Below are 11,981 nucleotides of genomic sequence, written 5' to 3' on the forward strand. Positions count from 1 at the left end.
ATTTCAAGATTTTATTTTTGTGTCACGTCTAAACGCGTTATAGTGAGCGAGTGAATGGTATTAAGCTGCAATATAATAATTATTGGAAGAATATACCTGTGATTAACTTGAATCAACAGAAGTACGCAAATAAAAGGTTAGCGGTTAAAGAGAAGTATTGAGAGAACACATCTTCAAAAATTGCGGTAAAATACAGAATAAATCAACAATTGAAGAACTAGATGGATTCAAATATCGACCCTTCCATCGCAGAACTGGATTTATTCCATGTATCATCATCACTTGAACGTACAAATAAGCATAATGATGACATATCCGGCGAAGATGTTGATAGACTGGAAGAAGATCATGTTTCTATACCGAATGTTTTCAGATTGAATGAATATGTTGCAGACCATCATGCGGCTACCAACAATCAACATCATGAAGAAAATGACTCTACAGCAGCTGCAGCTTTGAATATGATTCAGTTCAATAATTTTGATGATAATCATGTAGAGAATAATGTACGTGATGGACATAATAATTTAGGGAGTCAAGAACACTTCGGCCATTTTTCAGATGAGCAGATGCTCCAGGAGGACACACATTCCTATGATATAGACCAATCGCAAGCATCACCGGCTGTTAAGGTTGTCCCATATAATCCATCTGAGAAAACTAAAAGGTTGGGAAGACCCCGGAAGAATCTTTCCAATACACTTGCGACTCCAGAAAATTCGTCCTCCCAAAACTACAATGAAGCTGTAGTATCTAAATTCAGATTAGATAGATTGCCACTAGAAGGGCCTGGTTCACGAGGAGGAAAGCTGGGCGCTAGAAGAAGCCCTCGGGGACGGGTGACCTCAGGATCTATTAAAAAACGAAAACAACAAGCTTTATTAGGAAGTATGATAAGTGTGGATGCAAATGGTAATAGAACATCAATGGTAACATTAAAGACAAAGCTGCCCATTTCTAAATACCTGTCTACAGATGGTACTAATGGACAAAATGAAGTACTGAAGGAGACTGAAACTGTTGAAAATGATATCGAAATAATATCACCAGCAACTATAGAAGAGAAACTGAAAGATCTGAAGAAAAAAACTGAAGATCGCCACAAAAGTTCTTCCAAAAGCTCAATCTCCGTTGGTATTAAATCTGAAGCACTGAAAGGATCCTCCAGAAAAGCACAGAACCTACTTCCTCAAACTAAAGGAAGTATACCGACAGCAACAATTCAAAAAAAGAACCGTCCATATCGAGGATCTTCTAGGGTTACTAATACAAGTCGTACCACTGTGCGTAATAACCGTCATCGATCAACAAGACATTTACCAGGTCCTCTAATTGGATTATATTATGATTTGTACGACGACAATATTTTGCAAGCACAGCAGAATATTGAAGCGTCGTCAGAAAAGCTAGCCCTAGGCTTTCCTATTGTTAGGTCACCGTACGCAAAGGATATATCTTATATCATTTCCTATTTGAACAAGTTTAAAGAAGCTATATTTGGTGATAAAATAGTAAACTTAGGACCTCAGGATATAGAGTCCGGCTTAAGCTTACCACCTCTTCGGGAAAGTAGTGAGATATACGACAGGTATAATGGTAGGTCAATTGAAACTCCCAATTTCGACCATTCGACAGATACTTCACCAATAATTAACAAACTATTTTGTCGCTTACTAACATTAGTTTTGAATCGAAAAAAAGAAGTCAACCCTATGTCCCCTTCTAAAGCGATTGCAGAGCTTAAGTCGATATCCTTGTATCTTGGTCTCCCCAAAAAATGGAGGGATGATTCTGGTGTTCTAGACAAAATTAAAATGCAAGCAGGAAAGGATGTTGAACCAGTTGATAAAAACAACGTAGAGATTTTATCAGATGATTATTATACGTATACATTACCGGATGCCGGTGTTAATCCTTTCAAGAATTCGTCGGAGTTTGAATCTATGGGCCTTCACGGAATTCAAAATCCTATGGATAGATTATTAATGCTTCGCTGTTTAATGCAATGGTCTCTTACTACCTCTGATATTATTAAAAACTTAATCACACAAAGTCTTCAAAACCAAGATATTTCAGGGGAGAAAGAGACTTCTTACGTTTCAAGATCTGTGTTGAAGGGCTTCAAAAATACCGAAGAGGTGAGAAAAGAATGCGAAATAAAGATCAACAAGAAACATACTGGTACCCTGAATGATGTTCGTGAATCTCCAGAAAATGATATTATTGCCAAATATGTAGATCCTACTTCAGATCCATTGGCCCATAGTATGAAATTGCGGTTAGACGAATTGTTTGTTGGAGACATTGGTTTTAATATAGGTAGGTTTTACCTTTGCAGAACAGCTGATGCAGATAATGGTGGGTTGGCATCAATGAAAAAAATGACTTATACATGGAATAATGTAAATGAAATTGCATCTAGTTTGCCCTCAAAGTTTAAATTATATGTTCAAGATGTACATCAAATGCTTACAGAGTCACTAGCAGAAGTAGGTGTAGAGTTTGATGAAAATGGAAATGAATTTAAAAATACCCCAATTGATGAGTCCATTCATTGGTATGAAGTTGCATCCAATGCGCATGAATTGACAGAATTTGTTAATTTTCTAGCATTGAAGTTGGATTTAGTAGAGACATCAGAACCAATATCTCGATTATCAAAGACATCAATGATCTACAAACCAGTTTTGAATATGTATAACTATTTGGCTTCCAGTATTCCCTTGATAGCTAATCAAGAGAAATTGGACACAGATTCTAGATCATCAAGAAACAAATCTGTTGATTACAAATATGACTATGCTGCAAATTTGGATCATGATGAAGATGAAGATGAAATTATTATGGAGAATGCAGAAATCGATAAAGCTGACGACGATGACTATGAAGAAGAGGAAGATGGAAATGACGATCAAGATTATTTAGATTAAATTCAGTTTTTAATGTATATAGAATGTATTTTAATTTAATTACAATGACATTTAAGACAAAATTAATGTAATACACAATAAAGGCTAATTTTCAATATATATATTATAGGACGAAGGTTATATTATATGAGCTTAGAATCTCCCAGAACCTAATAAAACATCTATTTTGTCTTTCAACACATCTTCGTTATCTTCGAAATATTTAGCTCTTCTAATAACCTCCTCTTCATATCCTTCATCACTCTTCAAGGCCTTAAATGTTTCCAGTTGACTCTCAAGCCAATTTTCCATAAACTTAACAGGGTCTTCACTCAATTCTCTATAGAATGTTTCTCTAGCATTTGCATTTTGTAAGGCAACTATACCGATGGAAATTCTACTATTCAAATGTTGAATACTTGCATCTGACTTCGTTAAGCTTTCGTAAGTTGCTTTGGTCGATTCAATAATCTCTTTTTGAGTTTTAGATACCGAAGATGGCAATGACACAGGAATGTCAACTATTAAGTCACCTAAAGTGGTCGATTTTCTTGTATTTATCTCATAATCAATGATGACTGGCTCTCTTGGCCTAAAATGTGGCTGTAATAGTCTGTAAAGATCTGAAAACTTGAAATTAGGAACTCTTAACAATTCGCTCAAAATTACATCACATTCAATGTTATTAAAATCATCGTCTTCCTCGTTTTCAAAATTACTGGTTACTCCGCTTCCATTCACAATTGTTGCAGTAGAATCTGAAACAGCAGGAACCTTTGTTAATGCATCTGACTTTTTGAATAAATCTTTGTACAAAACGTATTGCCAAATAGCATATATCAATTCTTGTTGCGTTGCTTCTTGTTTGCCAACAAAACGAGACATTTCGTCGCTTAATTTCAAGCTTGTAGATTGGTCCTTTATCATTATGGCAATTTTTGATTTAATGTTGAATATACCATTTCTTTTGACGTCCAAACCATCGAATTCAGTTTGTCTATTATTACCTCCAAACTTAGCGTCCGGTTGTTGATCAATAGATTCATCTCTCCATTCGATTATATTAGAAGGAGAATTCTGCATATCCGGATAGTCTTGGTTTGGCAAAATATCGATGGAAATCCCCGACAAAAACGAACTGAACTTCAAGTTCTGACTTGCATCATTATTAGCATTATTAGTGTCGTTTAAAAACCTTCCTTCAACTCTTAAGGTCCAGCTGGATTCTGCAGTTGGTTCCGGTAACTCTTTCCCTTCACTCTGCAACAACTGTTTTTGCCATGGCTGGTTATCACATGTGTTATAAATAAATACCCTCAAAATTCCTGTCTCTCTTTTCAAAGTCGAGTGTTGGTTAATCTTAGCATTAATGGCCTGAAAATCCATCGCTTTTCTGGTTGTCAACAAGTCTATTTTACGTTCCGCCTCTTTGAGATTTTTATATAACTCTAAATTAGGTATTTTTTCGTATAATATAGGTGGAATAGTGGTATCTGTTGGTGTATATGATATGGCTGGTGCTGTAGATGGGTTGGGACGTGGTTTTGCACCAACATCCTGTCCTGTTATTGGAGTTTGTTGCTGTGGTGGTACTAGAGGTGCCATTCTGAATGCTTTATCTTTTAATTCTAAATTACGTTGGACTAAACTCTGATCACCCTAAAGTTTTCGTGTATTGAAAAGCGCTTTGTTGATGAATGAACCGCGAGTAAATATGTCGCAAATTTTCAAATGTCGTTCAACCACTATAATGTCGTAAGTGTGAAATTTAATAATGCTTATATGAATAGCCCCAAATATCTACTAGTGAATCTAATTTTTATCCCTCTGATTAATATTCGGGACCTGCAGCCTGACTCACATAAGAGGTTTTAACTCGTTGTTTATGTCACTGAAAGCGAATGTTAACAGTAGCGGTGTGTCGCCTAGGAACAAGAAAGTTCTTAAGCGTAAGGTACACCATAGAGATGATAATGCAGCGGCAGGAAATAATAGTCAATTCTTGAACCATGCATCACATTTGAAGGCTACACATATGAACCAAATGAGGAAGAGGAAAAGAGATTTTTTTAATAGGATTAACTACAGTCAAACGCTTTCTGTGGTAGTCCTTCCTTTATTCGCATTGATCTATTTATTCAAGTATTCTCCAGGCGTGATTCCTGAAAATGCTCGTACATTGACTTTTTCTTGTATATATTTCAACTTCACTATATTGGCTTTCACTTCTGGGTACCATAAATGCTTTGCACACAATGCGTTCCGGCCACTGTTCAAATTTTTGCAGATGTACTTTGCATTTTTCGGGAGTAGTCTAGGGCTAGGGTCTATTAAATGGTGGGTTTCTTTACACAGATCGCATCATCAGTTTACAGACGACACAGAAAGAGACCCGTATCTGATAAAACGAGGATTTACGTGGGCACAATGGGGCTGGTTAATTAAAAAGCCAAAAATTGTAACGTTTTACGAAGAGTTTATGGAACATGAGTTTCCCCAGGAGACACAGACCAAAAAGGATCACCTTGAAGCTAAAAGGACTTTGGTTAACGAAGTTGATTTTGATGAAGAATATTGTGACGATGAGCTAGAGAATTTAAAGAATGACTATGAGATTAGCGTCCACGAGCTCATTTTATGGCAAAATAAGTATTACTTTTTGTTTTTCCTAATCTCCACAATAATCATTCCTATGTTGGTCACCGTCTTAATATGTAAGGACACATGGATAAACGGAATATTATACCCTGGGATTCTTAGAATGTTTTTATGTCAGCAACTGATACTAAGTACCGAGTCTGTTTGTCATATGAAAGGATTAGGTGTGTCTATTCCTATGCAACCATTCAATGATAAGAACTCATCACAGAACTGTATGAATCCTTTGGTAAGTTTTCTTTCCTATGGCCAGGCGCTGCAAAACTTTCACCACGAATTTCCCCATGATTATCGCTGTGCGCCATCGTTATACGCATTTGACCCTACTAAGTGGTGCATATGGACATTGTCTAAGATTGGTTTTGTAAGCGAACTTTGTACAACTCCAAAAGATCTTATCACTCAGTTAAGGATACAGCAAAAACAGGAAGTAATTAACAGAATGAAGAGTCAGTTGAACTGGGGTACACCTATTTCAAAGTTACCATTAATTAAACCAAAAGAATTCAAGAAAATCAGCGCTTCTGCAAGCCATAACAACAGAATTTACATTGTCATTCAAAACATCATACATGATATAACTTCCTTCATGGACCAACATCCTGGAGGGGTTCCATTATTAAAAGCTTCACATGGCAAGGATGCAACTAAAGCATTTTATGGTGGTGTCTATGGACATCTGACAGCGGCTGCCAACTTATTGGCTACTATGAGAATTGGAGTTCTTGATGTCGGTAATGATGAAGAGGTCTGGAAGAGAGTTGTACGTGAAGAGGGCGATGTTACTAATGAAAATGAAAGACATGAGAATAAGCTGTATAGAACAGCAGAAGCAGCCTGAATTTTTTTTTTTAACCATGACTTTACTAATAACTGCTTAGGCGGTAAACATATCTTACGAGCATTCACCACACTATAACTATTTATGATTAATATAATAATAATAATACTTAATGATAAATTAATTTTGTACACCTGTATATAATGTTCAACATGGTATTTTTTCATCAATCCAGTACTAAGTACTCAATTTGTCATACTATACTATTAAGTACCTGATTAATGTCTAAAATGACCGTTTTAAGTATCAGAGACTATCGTGGCGCAACGGTAGAAGACTTGGATATTAAACCAGCAATTTCAATTAATCCTACTACCCATTTAAATGAAGCTTTGGAAATAGCATACGAGCATGAATTTACGTACTTACCTGTGATTCATGAGTCGAATAAGAAACTTTTAGGGATTTTCAATGTCGAAGACTTAAAAACCACAAGTAATGCAGATAATAAAGTTCGTTTGGCACCTCTTGTGAAGAACCACATGTTATGGTTTCATCAAAAGGCACAAGAGAATTACGATAAAGAGCACCAAGAACCACAAAAAATCAATAAGACGGCACTTAATACCACAATCTTGAAGCCTCAGACCAAGGGCAAATCTTTCAATATTATAACACCTATGAGTCCATTGGAAGACTTGGCGAGATTTTTTGCCGAAGGGGTATATTTTGCTATTATCACGAATGATGAAGGAACTCTTGTTTACGGAGTGGCCACCCCTGAAGACTTAACGAGATATGAAAATTCCAGACCAAGATTGTGATACATTTTTAGACTATGTATTCATTCAGAATATAATCCTTATATATATATCTATATAATATTTAATGAGATATTAGTTTATAAAGCCTTGAATGCTTGGTAATTTACTGTGGAACTTCTAAAACGAGTTTACCAGTGGTCTTTCTTCCTTCCAAATCAGAGGTAGCTTGTTTATATTCAGATAATGGATATGTCTTCAGAAGATCAATCTTCAAATCTCCAGAATCGATTAACTTGAATAACAAACGAACGTAATGTTCCCATTCTTCACTTGTGGTAATGTATCCCATTAATTGAGGTCTTAACACAGTCAAGTTCTTTGGTGATAATCTGTTTATAGATAATGGTGGAACAACTCCAGACGAGTTACCATAACTGACAAATGTACCCTTCCTTGCTAAAGAAGCAAGAGATATCTCTGCCGAATCCTTTCCAACACTATCAAATGATGCATTCACCCCTTTACCATTGGTAATATCCTTCACTTTCTCGACAATATCATCCGTGAGGTGGTTTACTAAATATTCAGCACCATTATTTTTAGCCAATGCCAATTTCTCTTCAGTTGATGCAATGGCAATAACATGGGCACCTCTCTTCGAAATCAATTGAGTTAAGATATTACCAACACCACCAGCTGCTGCCCAGACCAAGACATAGTCATCTTTCTGAACGTTGTAAGCTTCGTGGATGAACGTGAGTGCTGTTAAACCCTGTAACAATGATGCTGCATAGAATTTGAGACTCTCGTCTGAAGTGCTAGGATCCAACTTTAATATCTGAACGTAGGAGTCAGTCAAATTGGTATACTGAGCAAAAGTAGACCCTGACAAATAAGCAACTTTATCTCCAACAGAGAATTTGGTCACCTTGTCTCCAATTGCAGCAACTACACCAACGGCTTCTCTACCAAATATAAAAGGCTTTTGGGACGGATAGACACCCTTACGAAAGTATGAGTCAATGAAATTTACCCCAGCAAACTTATTTTTAATAATAACATCATTAGAGGAAGTAATCTTTGGAGTATCGAAGTCTGTAAATTTTATAACATCGAGCGAGTCACTGTTCTCTTCAAAAAGAACTACCTTTTGAGTACTTGGAAGTTCAGTTGTGGACATTTTTCTTATATTTCTGAAATTGCTTAGACTAAGTTTTGATAATTGATTTCTTTCCAATTGCAATAATATCTTTTCTTAACCTTATATAGTGCTATGGTGCTTGGATTACTAATTTTTGATAAATGCTACACTGCGCATTTCCGTAGTTGCGGAGATAGCGGAGATGTCGCAATTCCCAATTACTATGGAGTCTATTGACGTCTTACAAATACAAGAAGTACTAGTATGGCTTATTAATTTACTATGTAAAGTTGTGATGTATATAACCACCACATTCTTATTAATTATCTTCAATATGCAATTCTTGATTATTGACGTAATAGGAAATGGCGATATCCTATAATGGCTTCTGTTGGGCTCTTAGTTACCAGTCCTTCGGTTCTTCCTGGGTTTGGCTATCTTACCGCTCTCATTTTGTTTCGTAGACGATATCAGGACGTTATTTGATTTAGCATTTTCTGCTAGCAATCTTTCGACCTTGTCTCCATGCTTAATTTTCATATGTTGTCCACTCGTTGGGTCATCTTTAAATGCATATGTTACTGACACCTTTGAATTCATCAATATAGCACCATTCATCTTCTGTATTGCCATATCACTGCTGGAAAAATCGTTAAAACTTATAAAGCCGTAACCTTTTGACTCTCCGCTCTCCGGGTCCCGAATGATAGATGGGGCCCTGATAAGAGTTCCAAATTTCGAAAATGTGTCAGCTAATGATTGTTCATCTATTAATGGGTTCAAGTTATTAATAAAAATTTTGGCCCCAATATCCATAGCATTACTTGCCGTAGTGGCTCCAACCTGTTGTGAATTTCCTTTGAAATTTGATTCTGCTTTTTTGAGTTTTAACATCTTGCCGTACAACCGTATACCTCTTAAAATATTCAACACATACTCAGCATCTTTAATTGTTCTAAATTCAATAAAACCATATCCTTGATGTGTTTTCAACACTCGATCTTTTGGAAGATTAAGCGATCGTATAGGAGCAAATTGAATAAATAATTCGTACAAAAGTGGTTCTGTTACTTGCGGATCCAAGTTCCCAAAGTATAATGAAGCCTTAATATTCCTGTCAGAATCAGGCGGTTTTCTAAATACACTTGTCATTAAGCTATGGTTCAGGTATTTCGTTATCTTCTACCATCTGAGAGCCCTTCTGCTTAGTCTCATCTTAAGAATATATTTGTCGTGTATGTACCATATATCTGAATGGCTGCAACATATAGTATTCAAAGATGAAGCTTCACTATTCAAACTGTGATAGGCTGTAACGACAGGTGATAGGTATTAGTCAATAGAAGATGATGAAATGCTTTAAAAGACTTATTTTAATATGATAAAAAATATCGAGGCTAAATTATGATCAAAGACGTTCATTAGTAAATGTAGACAATAGCCTAAACAGAAATATGAAAATGTACAAACTATTCATCACAGATTACTCTAGAAATTGCTTTTATGGTACACTATGTACAATGTTTATAGATATATTTACTTAATCCAGATTGTTATAAAATGTGATGATTGCTGGTTCTTAGTCACACCCCTTCTGCTTTGTTCTCTCCTGGTGCAGCATGAGTTGCAGTCTGTGGCTCAGTGTCAAACGTTAATTTTATAGGCTTGGAAGAGGTTTCCTCTGGGGCTTCATCAGAGTCGCTTTCATCATCTGTATTTCTTTGTGAATCGTCAGAATCGCTTTCAGAGTCGCTATCGGAATCGCTGGAGCTGGATCCTGAGCTATCATCTGATGAGCTGGAGTCAGGCAGACTAGCTGGTTTGGCATAATTATACGCCTCTTCTTCTGCTATTATACGATTTTTCCACGTGCCAGAATTGAAGGTGATGTATATGGTAGGATATTCTAGTACAATCATATTGGTAAGGGCATCTGAGATCAGGTCAGTACCATTTAAGCGAAGGATAGTTTCTTTCGTTTTTTCATAGCCGACAACATTTGCCAAATAAAAATTCAACTGGTCTTTGTCGATTTGTTTTGCTGAATCTTCTCCTTCATTAATGGAAACAGTATTATTCAAAATGTTCATTGGAACCGCATCTTTCAACAGCAAATGCTCCTTCAACCTGTAACTTATGAACCGATCTTTCTCGTTACCAGTTTCGTCTATAACGACCCATTCAACAGTCCATATAAATGATCCTGCTTTCTTGTCATACCCAGTTTTATTCGAAGTAGCTCGTGACATACCTGTTGGTAGTTGTATAATCATCGTATTATTTCTCTTGACCACAGTAGTAGGCTCTTGTAAAAATACTTTTTTTACGCATTCAATCCTAGTATCCATGGCGTCCTTTGCATCTACATTGTTATTCTTGAATCGTTTGTTCTTATTCTGGTTCCCACCGCTAAACTGACGTTTAAACACATTCTTAGCACTACTCTTTATATCCCCTTTCCCGACATGTATCTGTCGTCCCACATTCAAAAGAAAATTGTAGTCTCTATTTATATGCGACTCATCTTGTGACAATACCTTCTTAGGTATAAATTTGGACTGATCTACTAGCCCACTGCATTCTGTTTGTCTCTTATGTCTCTTCACGCAATCTATTGAACATGTCTTCACTCCACACGCGGGGCATGTATATTTATGCTCATTTAAGTGACATATTGAACAGACTAGGTTCTCTGATATCATTGAATGTCTCTAAACAGTTAAAAGTAACTTCATTATAGGGTATTATCTCTATGTCATCTATCAAAGGTCTGAGTTATTCGCGGACGCAAAAATCCAGCGCGTAAATTGGGGTACTAAAAAATCAATAAATTTTTCGCCCAACTGATTCCAAAGAGTCAACTTGTATAGAACAGACAAACCTTCACATCACCACATAGTCTAAGCAAAAAGTAACAGAGATGTTGTTGAATGTTCTAGGGAAGGAAGTGAATTCTTTAATATCAAGACCTTTGATAAGACATGGGTCAAAAAAAGTCAAGCATAAGGTACCAGAAAAAATACCAGTTCAATTATTGAAAGATCATCCAACAGTAGGATTACAAGGGGAAATAGTAAGAGTCAGACCTGCTTTCATGAGAAACTACTTGCACAGAGGTAATGGTGCTTGTTACCTTACCAAAGAACAAGGACCACGTATTCCAGTCGTTGAAAAATCCAGACAAAAGGAAAGAAAGCCAGTGGTTGAAGCTAAGAATGAAACCAAGATAGTCGAACAAGTACAGAACCAGCAAGATGAATCCAATACCGGAGCAATGTCCTTGGACGAATTATCGAATTTATTTAACACCATGAAGAGCAGCAGAAAGACCAAGCAAGGTGCTGAGACCAACGAACTGCAACAGGCTTTCGAGGCAAGTACACAGGAAATTGCATACACTGCAACTGAATTACAACAAGCTATTCCAAGGGTACACACTGTTTTGTTGAACGAGACTGTAAAGCTTCCTATCGACAAGTCTTATGTGGCATCCTTAATCTACGACATGGCTGGTGTCCAAATCCCTCATGCGTCCATCAAGATAAGCACTCCTGATAATAGTAGGGCTTTGCTTAATGAAATCACTGCTGTTGGTGATTATACGTTGACTTTAGAAGTTCCAGGTGACAGAAATGGTGTTCAGAGAACGCTTAGAATTCAATAGTCGCTTTGACTTGATCATATATTGGACATGCTAGAAAAATGTGTCATCAGTACTTATTCTATGT

At 36.5% G+C, this 11,981-nt stretch overlaps 8 protein-coding genes across 8 annotated transcripts; 4 read left to right on the forward strand and 4 right to left on the reverse strand.

Moving 5' to 3' along the window:
• Window positions 1-221: 221 nt before the first annotated feature.
• AC631_00483 (uncharacterized protein) lies at window positions 222-2,930 on the forward strand (the record flags this gene model as incomplete). The annotated part of the gene is made up of 1 exon (XM_015609313.1): window positions 222-2,930. One exon carries the CDS (start codon window positions 222-224, stop codon window positions 2,928-2,930), a length of 2,709 nt encoding a protein of 902 aa, XP_015469773.1.
• Window positions 2,931-3,062: 132 nt separating this feature from the next.
• On the reverse strand, window positions 3,063-4,514 carry AC631_00484 (uncharacterized protein; the record flags this gene model as incomplete). The annotated part of the gene is made up of 1 exon (XM_015609314.1): window positions 3,063-4,514. One exon carries the CDS (start codon window positions 4,512-4,514, stop codon window positions 3,063-3,065), a length of 1,452 nt encoding a protein of 483 aa, XP_015469774.1.
• A 280-nt stretch (window positions 4,515-4,794) lies between these two features.
• OLE2 (Ole2p) lies at window positions 4,795-6,408 on the forward strand (the record flags this gene model as incomplete). The annotated part of the gene is made up of 1 exon (XM_015609315.1): window positions 4,795-6,408. One exon carries the CDS (start codon window positions 4,795-4,797, stop codon window positions 6,406-6,408), a length of 1,614 nt encoding a protein of 537 aa, XP_015469775.1.
• A 230-nt stretch (window positions 6,409-6,638) lies between these two features.
• Window positions 6,639-7,172, forward strand: AC631_00486 (uncharacterized protein; the record flags this gene model as incomplete). The annotated part of the gene is made up of 1 exon (XM_015609316.1): window positions 6,639-7,172. The coding sequence occupies one exon, from the start codon at window positions 6,639-6,641 to the stop codon at window positions 7,170-7,172; it is 534 nt and encodes a 177-aa protein (XP_015469776.1).
• Window positions 7,173-7,275: 103 nt separating this feature from the next.
• AC631_00487 (NADPH:quinone reductase) lies at window positions 7,276-8,292 on the reverse strand (the record flags this gene model as incomplete). Its single annotated transcript, XM_015609317.1, has 1 exon — window positions 7,276-8,292. The coding sequence occupies one exon, from the start codon at window positions 8,290-8,292 to the stop codon at window positions 7,276-7,278; it is 1,017 nt and encodes a 338-aa protein (XP_015469777.1).
• Window positions 8,293-8,652: 360 nt separating this feature from the next.
• AC631_00488 (U2 snRNP complex subunit) lies at window positions 8,653-9,405 on the reverse strand (the record flags this gene model as incomplete). The annotated part of the gene is made up of 1 exon (XM_015609318.1): window positions 8,653-9,405. The coding sequence occupies one exon, from the start codon at window positions 9,403-9,405 to the stop codon at window positions 8,653-8,655; it is 753 nt and encodes a 250-aa protein (XP_015469778.1).
• A 431-nt stretch (window positions 9,406-9,836) lies between these two features.
• Window positions 9,837-10,526, reverse strand: AC631_00489 (uncharacterized protein; the record flags this gene model as incomplete). The annotated part of the gene is made up of 1 exon (XM_015609319.1): window positions 9,837-10,526. The coding sequence occupies one exon, from the start codon at window positions 10,524-10,526 to the stop codon at window positions 9,837-9,839; it is 690 nt and encodes a 229-aa protein (XP_015469779.1).
• Window positions 10,527-11,173: 647 nt separating this feature from the next.
• Window positions 11,174-11,917, forward strand: AC631_00490 (mitochondrial 54S ribosomal protein MRPL50; the record flags this gene model as incomplete). The annotated part of the gene is made up of 1 exon (XM_015609320.1): window positions 11,174-11,917. The coding sequence occupies one exon, from the start codon at window positions 11,174-11,176 to the stop codon at window positions 11,915-11,917; it is 744 nt and encodes a 247-aa protein (XP_015469780.1).
• Window positions 11,918-11,981: the final 64 nt, after the last annotated feature.

Source organism: Debaryomyces fabryi, assembly GCF_001447935.2.
Source record: "Debaryomyces fabryi strain CBS 789 chromosome Unknown contig00006, whole genome shotgun sequence".
Lineage (NCBI taxonomy): Eukaryota > Fungi > Ascomycota > Pichiomycetes > Serinales > Debaryomycetaceae > Debaryomyces > Debaryomyces fabryi.